The sequence below is a fragment of the Triticum aestivum genome, chromosome 3B (genome assembly GCF_018294505.1).
Source record: "Triticum aestivum cultivar Chinese Spring chromosome 3B, IWGSC CS RefSeq v2.1, whole genome shotgun sequence".
In the NCBI taxonomy this organism is placed as follows: domain Eukaryota; kingdom Viridiplantae; phylum Streptophyta; class Magnoliopsida; order Poales; family Poaceae; genus Triticum; species Triticum aestivum.
The window spans coordinates 144,697,707-144,709,402 of record NC_057801.1 but is presented as its reverse complement, the minus strand read 5'-3'; the positions used below and the strand labels follow the sequence as shown (position 1 = coordinate 144,709,402).

General features: G+C 48.5%; 2 protein-coding genes and 1 pseudogene across 2 annotated transcripts; 2 read left to right on the top strand and 1 right to left on the bottom strand.

Annotated features, from left to right (window-relative positions):
- Window positions 1-1,347: 1,347 nt before the first annotated feature.
- On the bottom strand, window positions 1,348-2,644 carry LOC123069065 (aspartic proteinase nepenthesin-1-like; annotated as a pseudogene).
- A 3,690-nt stretch (window positions 2,645-6,334) lies between these two features.
- LOC100415862 (UDP-glycosyltransferase 73C10) lies at window positions 6,335-8,435 on the top strand. The gene is made up of 2 exons (XM_044491802.1): window positions 6,335-6,891; window positions 7,228-8,435. Exons 1-2 carry the CDS (start codon window positions 6,398-6,400, stop codon window positions 8,222-8,224), a joined length of 1,491 nt encoding a protein of 496 aa, XP_044347737.1. The 5' UTR covers window positions 6,335-6,397; the 3' UTR covers window positions 8,225-8,435.
- An 863-nt stretch (window positions 8,436-9,298) lies between these two features.
- On the top strand, window positions 9,299-11,473 carry LOC123069064 (UDP-glycosyltransferase 73D1). The gene is made up of 2 exons (XM_044491801.1): window positions 9,299-9,899; window positions 10,226-11,473. The coding sequence occupies exons 1-2, from the start codon at window positions 9,406-9,408 to the stop codon at window positions 11,262-11,264; spliced, it is 1,533 nt and encodes a 510-aa protein (XP_044347736.1). The 5' UTR covers window positions 9,299-9,405; the 3' UTR covers window positions 11,265-11,473.
- The last annotated feature ends 223 nt before the right edge of the window (window positions 11,474-11,696 follow it).

Below are 11,696 nucleotides of genomic sequence, written 5' to 3'. Positions count from 1 at the left end.
TGAGAGGATCATTGGTGATGACGTTGGTGATGATTTCCCCCTCCCGGAGGGAAGTATCCCCGGCAGAACAGCTCCGCCAGAACCCTAGATTGATTCCGCCAAGGTTCCGCCTCGTGGCGGTGGAGTTTCGTCCCGTAAGCTTGCCCATGATTTTTTCCAGGGGAAAACCCTTCATATAGCAGAAGATGGACGTCAGAAGCCCACCAGGGGCCCAGAAGATAGGAGGTCGCGCCCGAGGGGGGGCGCCCCCCTGTCTCCTGGACAGGGTGTGGGCCCCCTGGCCTATTTATTTTGTCCAAAAATTCTTATTAAATCTAAAAAGTTGTTTCGTGGAGTCTCAGGTCTTTTGGAGTTGTGCGGAATATGTTTCCAACGTTTGCTCCTTTTCCAGCCAGAATTTCAGCTGCCGGCATCCCCCCTCTTCATGATGAACCTTGTAAAATAAGGGAGAATAGCCATAAGTATTGAGATATAATGTGTAATAATAGCCCATAATGCAATAAATATTGATATAAAAGCATGATGCAAAATGGACGTATCAGTGTATAAGCCGGGTGTCTTTCCCGAAATATGACGAGTGTTCTTGTCTAACCGAGCGTTTCTCAAACTTTGCTTGGTGTATGTTGGTGTAAGACGAAGGTCCTCCGTTTTCGGTGTGTTAGGGTTGATCGTTGGCTTACGTTGTTGTATGCTGAGTGGACAACAAATTATATTCGGTTTACGACGAAACACAAGACAACATATATTTTTTATGTAGTGCTTTTTGCCGAGTGCCCATGGAAATACACTCCTTGGCGTACAAGATTTTTTATGCAGTGTTTCTTTCACGATCCTATTAATTGTAGAGCCACCCCTTTATTCATGGAAGTGTTTTGATTGGATATCATTTGATCCCATGCTGCCACGCATGAAAAAATAGTGCATCGAGGATTTGTGGCCGCTTGATGCTTCAGAATTGAAGGAGCAACAGATGGTCTTATGGCTGAAGCTACTGCCGCTCAAGATGGCATATGGTTTGCTCAGCAAATGGGGCATTAAAGGATTATTCTTCAGTCTAACAATGAGCAGGTAATATCGACTCTTATCTCATGAGGGTTTTCTGCAACTTCAACCAGTTTTCATGACTGCATGCAAGTGCCTTTGACAATGTTTCCTATGAGCTATGCCCTAGGAAAGCAAATGTGGCAGCACATGAGATAGCTAGATCGTTTTTGTTTCATTCAGATTTTTGTACCTGGGTCGATGAACCCCCTACATTTCTCATGCAGTCCCTTATAAACGATGAAACGATCTTTGATGAGTAAAAAGCCCTCAGGCTTGCTAGTAAAAAAACTGTCCAGGTAGACCTCAGAGCTTACTACAGTCGGTGGGGACAAATGACAATTTCCCTACGGTGATGTCGAACAACATCTGTATGTTCTGTTGCTGGAAATTGCCCAGCACCGAACTCGAAGGCGACGTCGTCCCAACAATGTTTAAGCAGAATGAGGAGTCCTCTTCGTTAAAGGACATGTAGTTGCCCCCATGCAGCCTCATATCCGCACCGCCGGCGAAGTGCAGCACCATGTCCGGCATGGCCGGGAGCTGCCGCACACCGGCAGGGGCCGGGAAGCAAGGGCTGTCCAGGCTCCTCGTGTTGAGCGCCGGCTGGTCGAGCACCTCGGCCACGTGGTTGGCGACCACCCCGAAAGCACTTTCCACGAGGACCGTGAAGATGGTGCCGGAGTCCACAATCATCCCACCCGTGCCGTCAGCACGCAGCTCGAAGGTTTGGTTCGGGATCGGCAGGAGAGCGTCGCCGAGCGATATGCCCTCGAGAGAAACATAGTATCACGATGGACTCTGTGGGCTCTGCACAAGCGGCGTCGACTGCACGGCGGTGCCGCCACCGTGGGCCAGCTCCGCGAGGGAGCCGAACGAGACGTGGCTGCCCAGACTGGTATTGAAGAAGTCGGTGAGGCAGTAGGAAAACTTCCCGAACCCTAGCTGCGCCACGAGGGACAGGCTCCCGCGACCGAAGCCGACGAGCCCGGTGGAGTTGTACCAGTCGCCCCCGTTGTCTCTGCCGCAGCCGAACGCGACAGCTCCGGCAAAGCCGGCCGGTACTTGGCCGGGGCCAGAGCCGAACGTGAGCGTCTCCGTGCCCAGGACGCCAGCCGAGTGGGAGCCGTCGCCGTAGGCGTAGCGGTAGCCGCAGAGGGAGCTTGGGGCGCATCCACGGCTCCACACGGGCAGGCACGCGTTGCTGGAGCAGGTCAGAGGGGAGAAGCTGGACGAGGCAGTCGGGTCATAGACGGGTGTGTCCTGCGGGAAGCAGAGCTTGCACGGCTGACACTGCGTCCAGGTGAGGTCGCTGCCGGTGTCGAAGAGGGCGACGAACGGCACAGGCGGCGTCCCGATGGCGAGCTCCATGAGGTACTCGGCTTGGCCCGGCCTCCGAGCTGGAAAACGCCGTGGCCGCTCGGAGGCGGCTTCAGTGTGCGGCTCGCCGCATCAGCTCTGGCTTGGTGAAGCCGCCTCTGGAGTTAATGTGGGTGAGCGTGAAGCGGTAGCCGGAGCCGGACGGTGGTGGCGCCGCTGAGCTGACCAGTGAGGCAAGCACGAGCAGGCTCAGAGCTTGTAAGTGGCCCATGAAACTGAGCATGTGGATGATCAGCGCAAGGCTGGCTAGTGCAAACTTCAAGGAGCTCTGCGGTCCGGGCTTGAAGAGTCATGTTCAAACTTTCATGTCATTATGTAGCTAGGAGAGTTTGATGAGCAGCTAAATTTTTGCCATCTTCCTCTTCCAAGATTCTGCACCTAGTAATGTACGTTAAGTAGTAAAGGACAACACTAAGTTAAGTAGTAATGTACGTTAACAATGTTTGGAAGGTTACTTAGCATCCAGACGGAGTATATGTCATCATCAAGGGCGGAAGAACTGATAATAGAGCATTGGAGCAGAGTTGGACGGTCGGTTTTGCCAAATTATGGTCCCTAGAACTCCTCCTGGTGCCGCCATTTGCCACGGCTGTGCATAGCTAGAGCAAAGGGTGGAACGAGAAACGACTTGGCACACACGCACTAGTCGGATGCTTTGCCGCCGCTGGCGTCCATCCCACTACAAGAAAAACACATTCGTAGCCGAGTGCTTATGCTAACGTCCAGTGTTATTTGTTGGGTACTCTCTTATCTATCCCTATTTTTCTTAATAACTAGCAAAAAAGCCCGTGCGTTGCAACGGGAAAAAACAAACACCACACATCCTAACTCAACCAATTGAGCATGGCGTAAGACCTCATCTCCATGCCCCTAACCAAATAAACATGACTAAGACCTCACCCTCTGGTTGGCATCCTCTATTTGAACATGACACCGGAATCAAGTTTCCGCTTATCCACTTTTCCACACTCGTCGTCGATAGCCGTCCTGCCAATTGTTACTAAGCAAGGTTGGCCAGGTCCAAGAACTGGATGGTTTAGCATCCTTCATGTTCGGCTAGACTAAGAACGTTGGGCAAAGATTTATCATCATTCGGCTACTAATATAGTAGGAAAAATCGAGTAGTTTGTGTTGGACACACCATGAAATTTGAGTTCGACTCCTCATGTGCGTTGTGATTGGTGGCACTGGACTGAGCAAGGTTGGCTTCTACGTGACAATGTCTAGCAGAGGAGCATGTAGGTGACACGCGTCGGTTGGTCGACGCGGTCATACTGTAGACATAGTGGAGAAAAAAACATTCAATGTAGTTGTGGACATAACTTTCTTCTTAAAGAAGAACATATATTTCGTCGGCGCGCTTCCAATATTATTCAGTCTTAGGAATCTGTTTAATTAGCAGCCCCCACATATAGGCATGATTTTCCGGGGTGGTTCTCCTAGTTTAGGAGAAAAAAGCATTTGTAGCCCGAGTGCTTATACTAACGCCCAGTGTTATTTGTCGGATACTCTCTTATAGACACCTAAGTCGAGTACCCTCGAAAAAGTGCACAGTATAAAGCGGACTCTCAGCATATCACGCGCTGAGCCGAATACCGTTAAAATGTGTTCAACTTACAAGAAGCACTCGGCGTACCTATGGAAAACGCATCGGCTTACTGACGAGCCTCGGCACTATATGGCTGCCATTTGTCCATCCTCAACGTACTTAACGTCTGCGTGACGGTTGGCTCTATAAGCCAAGTACCCACTAATGATGTGCTCGGCTTACAATTGCCTTTTTCTTTTTTTTAAAACTCCAGCCCCTTCGCCTTCATGTAAGCCGGGTGTAGGAACATAAACAGTCGGCTTAATTTTGTGTTTGCACGGCCCCCTTCTCCCTGCACTTAAACATGGTTTTTTTTTTTTTGCGGGGGCACTTAAACATGGTTACATGGATCCCGTCGTGGCTTAGACCTATTCCGCCTCCGGCCGGCAAGCCCCTCCCCCAACTGCAGCGCCAGCAGCCACCGCGCGCGCTCGGTGCGCTGCAGCCGCCGTCGCCCGGGGGCTGCACCGTGAACCACCACCTCGACGCCGGCGCTGGTCTCCACTCGGGAGAAATAGGGTTGTCTCCTACATTACCCATAATAAAGCTTTGCTACACTTACGTAAGTTACTTATGAGAAGTTACGTACTGGATGACATGGTCTTAATTGATTGTATAATATTGAGAGGACGGGCCCCACCCGCTGAAATTCATGGGCATTTAGTTAGTTTATTAGGAGGGTCACGTTAGAATTTTCACAGAGTTTTCGTGGATGTAGCATTCGATCTGGATGCTACATGAACTAACCCCCTCACAATGTGGTTATTATTTCCCACAGTTTCTTCTTTTGTGATAGCAAAACTTTTTCCGTGACAATACATGATGAACTAGGGCCTATCTTGCAAGGGGACAAAACGTTCAACGCTCATAGGTTCTCACCTATTGGGATGGATGACTCAAGCGGCTCTTCAAAAACTCAATTTTAGTCACGTTTTTGTAGGTTTGGTGTGCGACAAATTTTTTGACTGAAGTTTTGAGAAATGTCAAGCTGCAAATTGTGGAGGTAGAGTTGACGATTCAAAAATCTTCAATGTATTAACTTTTAGTTGTATCAAGGAAACCTTTTTCATGCCGTTTGTGTCTATTATGTTGTGTGTGTGTGTGATCATCGTCGTTGACAGAACTCCCGTCGATTTGCTAAACAATTTGTCGTTCCCAGGGCCCTAATTTTTGAACAAAGTCGTTGCATCAGACATGTGTCCACTGAATCCTTTTTTCCGAAAAGGAGGATGCATTGCCATTGTACCTCTTTGCGATAGAAAGTCTATGGCCCCATTTGGTTCGGCTGTTGATTTCTAAAAGCAGCTGTGAAAAATCTGTTGTGGAAAAACAGCTGTGGAAAATCTGATGTGAAAAAGATGTAGGTCATTTGGCAAACCAGCTGATACAGCTTTTTCAGATTTTGGCCCGCAGCGGAATCAGATTTTGTAAAGCACGTCCTGGGCTGCTTCCGCTTTTGGTTCAGATTTTGGCAGCGGATCTCTGAAATCGGATTCTGCTGAGTTCGCCCTTTCGTTCAGATTCTGCTGCGCGGCAGCGGAATCCATCGATAAAAACTGAACCAAACAGGGACTATGTGCTCTGTTGGTTAGCTTTGCGGGAGCGCAAGCTGCTTACCTCCGTTTGAGGCCCAGCTCTGCCACGGGTGATTAGAGATTTTCTTCTATAAAAGTAGGCCGCCAAGGGCTAGTCCTCGGCTCCTGGCTGGTCTCGTTTTTTGGAGTATATCAGTGTTGAATAGGGTGCACTGCCTCCACCGGCGTCGGTCCAAAAATGGATTCGTATTTCCCAAATAGATGGAGTGCTTTTCTCTGCAGAAGCTTCTCACTTCCAAAGGCCTGAGAGGATACAGACCATACATAGTAATCTTTGACTAGGACTAATATGGTCAAAAAAACAGACGAGATCACAGTACACTGAATCTCCACATGGAAAATAATGCACTCCTGTCATATTATTAGCTGGTTCTGCCTTCCACAGGCTTGAGAATCGAGTAGCACCACGCGTATACCACCGGTATACGGCAAGTCAGCATCATCCGGGCAGCCAAATTCAGTGCATCGAATGGCGTGCTCTTCTTTGACCTGCGCCATCATCCGGACCGCCTGGACGCCGCCTTTCTGGAGGGGTTCAGAACTTGAGAAGATTCAATTCATCTACATGGCCGACTCCATGAGTCCATGGCTAACGTTAGAGCATGCGTCACTGGCAAGAGGTGACCAAGTTGATACGCTGCACTCGTTCCGACGTCAGCTCCTCAACTCAACTTAGGAAGATATATATAGCACCAGGACCAGGTGCTATATACGAACACACTACGGTTGCCATTGCACCGCTTCCAAGCCCTCCCAGCTTGACAGACTCCACTAGCACTTCAGCCGATCAGCCATGACCTTCGCCGGCAGCGGTGATGGCCAGAGCGGCTCTGCGAGGGCGCACTTCGTGCTGGTACCCATGATGGCTCAAGGCCGTACCATCCCCATGACCGACATGGCATGCCTGCTGGCAGAGCATGGCGCGCAGGTCAGCTTCATCACCACGCCGGTCAACGCCGCTAGGTTGGAAGGCTTCGCCGCTAAGGTGGAGGCGGCGGGCCTGGTGGTTCAGCTCGTGGAGCTCCACTTCCCGAGTGTAGAGTTCGGCCTACCAGATGGGTGCGAGAACCTCGACATGATCCAATCAAAGAATTTGTTCTTTAACTTCATGAAGGCATGTGCCGCGCTGCATGAGCCGCTCATGGCGTACCTCCGTGAGCAGCAGCGCTCCCCTCCTAGCTGCATCATATCTGACATGGCGCACTGGTGGACCGGTGACATCGCAAGGGAGCTCGGCATCCCGAGGCTCACCTTTAGTGGCTTTTGTGGCTTCTCGTCCCTTGTCAGGTACAAACATAAAGAGGCAAACCTTGTGAATACTGGACTTTTTTTTTTACCCCGCAAAAAAAAAAGATTAAGTATTTTACTTCAATAGTACAGGCCAGATTACTAGTATAAATTCCTTCCAGAAAAGAAGAAAGCATACATATATAATAGAGTACACAAGATAATAAAATCGACATGTGTGCTACCTTACGTAATGAAACATGTAATTCAAACTACATAAGGAAGTATAGAAAATAAGAATTTTCATCAGATATTTGTTACGCCAGTTACAGCTGGTTGATGTGTCAACGATGTCTGCACTTCAACGTATTTTAAACAACTAATATCATCTTGCAGGTACATCGTTTTTCACAACAATGTATTGGAGAATGTCACAGATGACAATGAGCTCATCACGATCCCGGGGTTCCCTACACCGCTAGAGTTGACGAAGGCTAAGTTGCCTGGAACCCTTTGTGTTCCGGGTATGGAGCAAATCCGTGAGAAGATGTTTGAGGAGGAGCTGAGATGCGATGGTGAGATCACCAATAGCTTCAAAGAGCTCGAGACATTGTACATTGAATCCTATGAGCAGATAACAAGGAAGAAGGTCTGGACGATCGGGCCAATGTGCCTCTGCCACCGAAACAGCAACAGAACGGCCGCAAGAGGAAACAAGGCGTCAATGGATGAGGCACAGTGCTTGCAATGGCTTGATTCAAGGAAGCCAGGCTCAGTGATCTTTGTGAGTTTTGGAAGCCTCGCTTGCACTACACCTCAACAACTTGTTGAACTGGGACTGGGACTTGAAGCCTCCAAGAAACCATTTGTTTGGGTGATTAAAGCAGGAGCTAAGCTTCCAGAAGTCGAGGAATGGCTCGCAGATGGGTTCGAGGAGCGCGTCAAAGACAGAGGTCTGATCATAAGGGGTTGGGCACCACAGCTCATGATCCTGCAGCACCAAGCCGTTGGAGGATTCGTGACGCACTGCGGGTGGAACTCAACAATAGAGGGCATCTGTGCAGGTGTGCCCATGATCACATGGCCACACTTTGGGGAGCAGTTTTTGAATGAGAAGCTGCTTGTGGATGTGCTGCAAATCGGGATGGAGGTTGGAGTGAAAGGAGTTACACAGTGGGGAAGTGAAAACCAGGAGGTTATGGTTACCAGAGATGCTGTGGAGACAGCAGTGAACACCCTGATGGGTGAAGGGGAGGCTACAGAGGAGTTGAGAATGAGAGCAGAAGACTGCGCCATTAAGGCAAGGAGGGCTTTCGACGAGGAAGGTTCTTCTTACAACAACGTAAGGCTGTTAATTCAAGAAATGGGAAACAAGACGAATGCATGTGGTTGATAGAGATTACCTAAGCTCGCTTTTTCAGTGTAAACATGAAGTGAAACATCCTAGAGTACATATATCATCATATAGAATTTTGTACCAGGCTCACAGGTGATTATTTAGAGATTATAGATGATCCAAATGAAGGGAATATCAATTATCCTCTCTATTATGTACGCTCTTTCATGGCAGTCCACATAACAACTACACAGTCTGCTATTCTAGATGGTTACGCTCTCCCTTGCATTTTGCTACCGCTGCACGACTAGCCACGGTTCGTGGAGGCGTAGGACAATGACTCCGAGCAACTAGGGAGGGGCGCCGCCGTGCACCGGACACTGCGCTGTTGCATTGCACCAGGCACTGTACATGGCCTAATAACAGACCTTGTTTCATTGCTAATCGCTGCGGTCTTGTATTAAATCCTTTTTTTAGGGGGTATTAAATTCTTTCTAGATATGGAGTTTATTAGGTCTGTGTGCATGAAGCAAAATGAAAACAAGGAGCCTCGGTCGTACCTCTTTGCGTCAGGAAGCCACTGTGTTGATTAGGATGCATTGCGCTCCAGAAATGGACTCATATTTTCCATATCACTGGGAGATCCTTTTAGCTTCTCACCAACAAAACCCTGAAAGGATACAGACAAGAAAATTCCACCCACTACCACAGACCCACATTACACTGAATGACCGAATCTCCACACAGAAAATAATGCACTATCATATTATATCGGCTGGCTCGGCCTTCCACAGCCTTGAGAGTTAAGTAGTGTGCATATACGACAAGTCAGCATCAGACATGAGGATCATCCAAATCCTGTAAAAATGACTCCCCTTTGAGCGTGACAGGCGGTAGCTGTGGTTAATCTGAGCCCTCGATGTCTGATCCAATGGCCTGGATTCTGATGATTCAGAACTTAACAAGATTCATCCACATGGCTGACTTCACAAGTCCATGACTGACGTCAGAGCATGCGTCACTAGCAAGAGGTGACCAATTTGATATGCTGTTGCATCGTCAGCTCATCATCTTTCCTTAGGAAGACATGGCACCAGGTGCTATATGTATACACTATAGTTGCCATTGCGACCATTATCAGATTGTGCCCAACACATCGTGCTATCTTGCCGGTGTCACTGTCTTCCCAGTTTGACTGACTCCACCACCAGTCCTTTTGCTACAATAGCCGATCAGCCATGACCTTCACCGGCATCGGCGATGGCCAGACCGGCTCCGCGAGGGCGCACTTTGTGCTGGTACCGATGTTGGCGCAGGGGCACACAATCCCCATGACCGACATGGCGCGCCTGCTGGCAGAGCACGGCGCGCAGGTTAGCTTCATCACCACACCAGTGAATGCCTCCAGGTTGGCAGGCTTTGCAGCCGATGTGGAGGCGGCGGGCCTGGCAGTACGGCTCGTGGAGCTCCATTTCCCGAGCGCCGAGTTCGGCCTACCGGATGGGTGCGAGAACCTGGACATGATCCAATCCACGGATCTGCTCTCAAACTTCATGGATGCCATCGCTGCGCTTCAGGAGCCGCTCAAGGCATACCTCCGTGAGCAGCAGCGCTTGCCTCCGAGCTGCATCATATCTGACCTGATTCACTGGTGGACTGGTGACATCGCGAGGGAGCTTGGTATCCCGAGGCTGACCTTTAGTGGCTTTTGTGGCTTCTCGTCCCTCATCAGGTACAATCATAATAAGAGGCAAATCTTGTGAGTAATTAATTTTGTACTATGCATATTATTGCTGCTACAATTAAGTGCGTTACTTCATCAGTGGACGGAAAACTAGTGTAAATTGCCTCCAGAGAGAAGAAAGCATTGAACATATAAAAGGCTACACCTGAAAGGAATACTAGTTTGTGTGATGAAATATGTAATTTACACTGCATAAGGAAACACAGACAGCAAAGGTTTTCATGGGCAAGTTTTTAGGCCAGCTATATCTGGTTGACGTTTGTCGAAGAAGTCTGCTCTTATACGTATTTGAAACAGCTACAACCATCTTGCAGGTACATCACTTATCACAACAATGTATTTCAAAATGTCAAAGACGAAAATGAGCTCATCACAATCACAGGGTTCCCTACGCCACTAGAGCTGACAAAGGCTAAATGCCCTGGAAATTTTTGTATTCCTGGTATGGAGCAAATCCGTAAGAAGTTCCTTGAAGAAGAGCTGAAAAGTGATGGTGAGGTAATTAACAGCTTCCAGGAGCTGGAGACATTGTACATTGAATCCTTTGAGCAGACGACAAAGAAGAAGGTCTGGGCGGTCGGACCAATGTTCCTCTGTCACCGAGACAACAATACTATGGCCGCAAGAGGAAACAAGGCGTCAATGGATGAAGCACAGTGCTTGCAATGGCTTGATTCAATGAAGCCAGGCTCAATGGTCTTTGTCAGCTTTGGCAGCCTCGCTTGCACTACACCTCAACAGCTTGTTGAGCTGGGACTGGGACTTGAAACCTCCAGGAAACCGTTTATTTGGGTGATCAAAGCAGGAGCTAAGCTTCCAGAAGTCGAGGAATGGCTCGCAGACGAGTTCGAGGAGCGTGTCAAAAATAGAGGCATGGTCATAAGGGGTTGGGCACCACAGCTCATGATCCTGCAGCACCAAGCCGTTGGAGGATTCGTGACGCACTGCGGGTGGAACTCAACAATAGAGGGCATCTGTGCAGGTGTGCCCATGATCACATGGCCGCACTTTGGGGAGCAGTTTTTGAATGAGAAGCTGCTGGTGGATGTGCTGAAAATCGGGATGGAGGTTGGAGTGAAAGGAGTTACACAGTGGGGAAGTGAAAACCAGGAGGTTATGGTTACAAGAGATGAGGTGCAGAAAGCTGTGAACACCCTGATGGATGAGGGGGCGGCTGCAGAAGAGATGAGGGAGAGAGCAAAAGACTGCGCCATTAAGGCAAGGAGGGCTTTCGATGTGGGAGGTTCTTCGTATGACAACATAAGGCTATTAATTCAAGAAATGGAAATCAAGACAAATGCATGTGGTTCAGTGGTTGATACAGATGGTAATAAGCTCTCTTTTTTGGTGTAAACATAAAGTAAAAGAGCCTATAGCATATTTATCGTTATAAAGGATTTCTTTTACAAATAACCAGTAGCTTGTATCAGGATCACTATCTATTCTGTTGCGCAGGTTTCATATATTTTTGGGAAAGGGGATATCCCCGGCCTCTGCATCATACTGATCCACACACCCATATTTATTAAAAATAATTCAGAAGTTCAGTAGTTTCATAATGATTACACTGTCTACTCCTCCAAGTGGCATGCTCTACTTTTCATTTTGCTACCACTTACTCATCAGAGTTGATAAGAGTTCAGAAAGGAGAAAAAATGAAATAAAATGTATGCACGTTATCAAAACTAAGACTAAAAGCAAGCGATGATTCAAGGTGAATAATCCAAAGAAAGATAAGGAGGTGAAACCCACATAAAGCACATATGAATTTAGAAACTTATGTTT

What these genes read in the sequence shown, in the direction of transcription:
- LOC100415862 (XM_044491802.1), top strand. Translation starts at nt 6,398, where the DNA reads ATGACCTTCGCCGGCAGCGGTGATGGCCAGAGCGGCTCTGCGAGGGCG. An exon ending in GGCTTCTCGTCCCTTGTCAG is followed by an intron (nt 6,892 to 7,227) that starts GTACAAACATAA and finishes ATCATCTTGCAG; the next exon opens with GTACATCGTTTTTCACAACA.
- LOC123069064 (XM_044491801.1), top strand. Translation starts at nt 9,406, where the DNA reads ATGACCTTCACCGGCATCGGCGATGGCCAGACCGGCTCCGCGAGGGCG. An exon ending in GGCTTCTCGTCCCTCATCAG is followed by an intron (nt 9,900 to 10,225) that starts GTACAATCATAA and finishes ACCATCTTGCAG; the next exon opens with GTACATCACTTATCACAACA.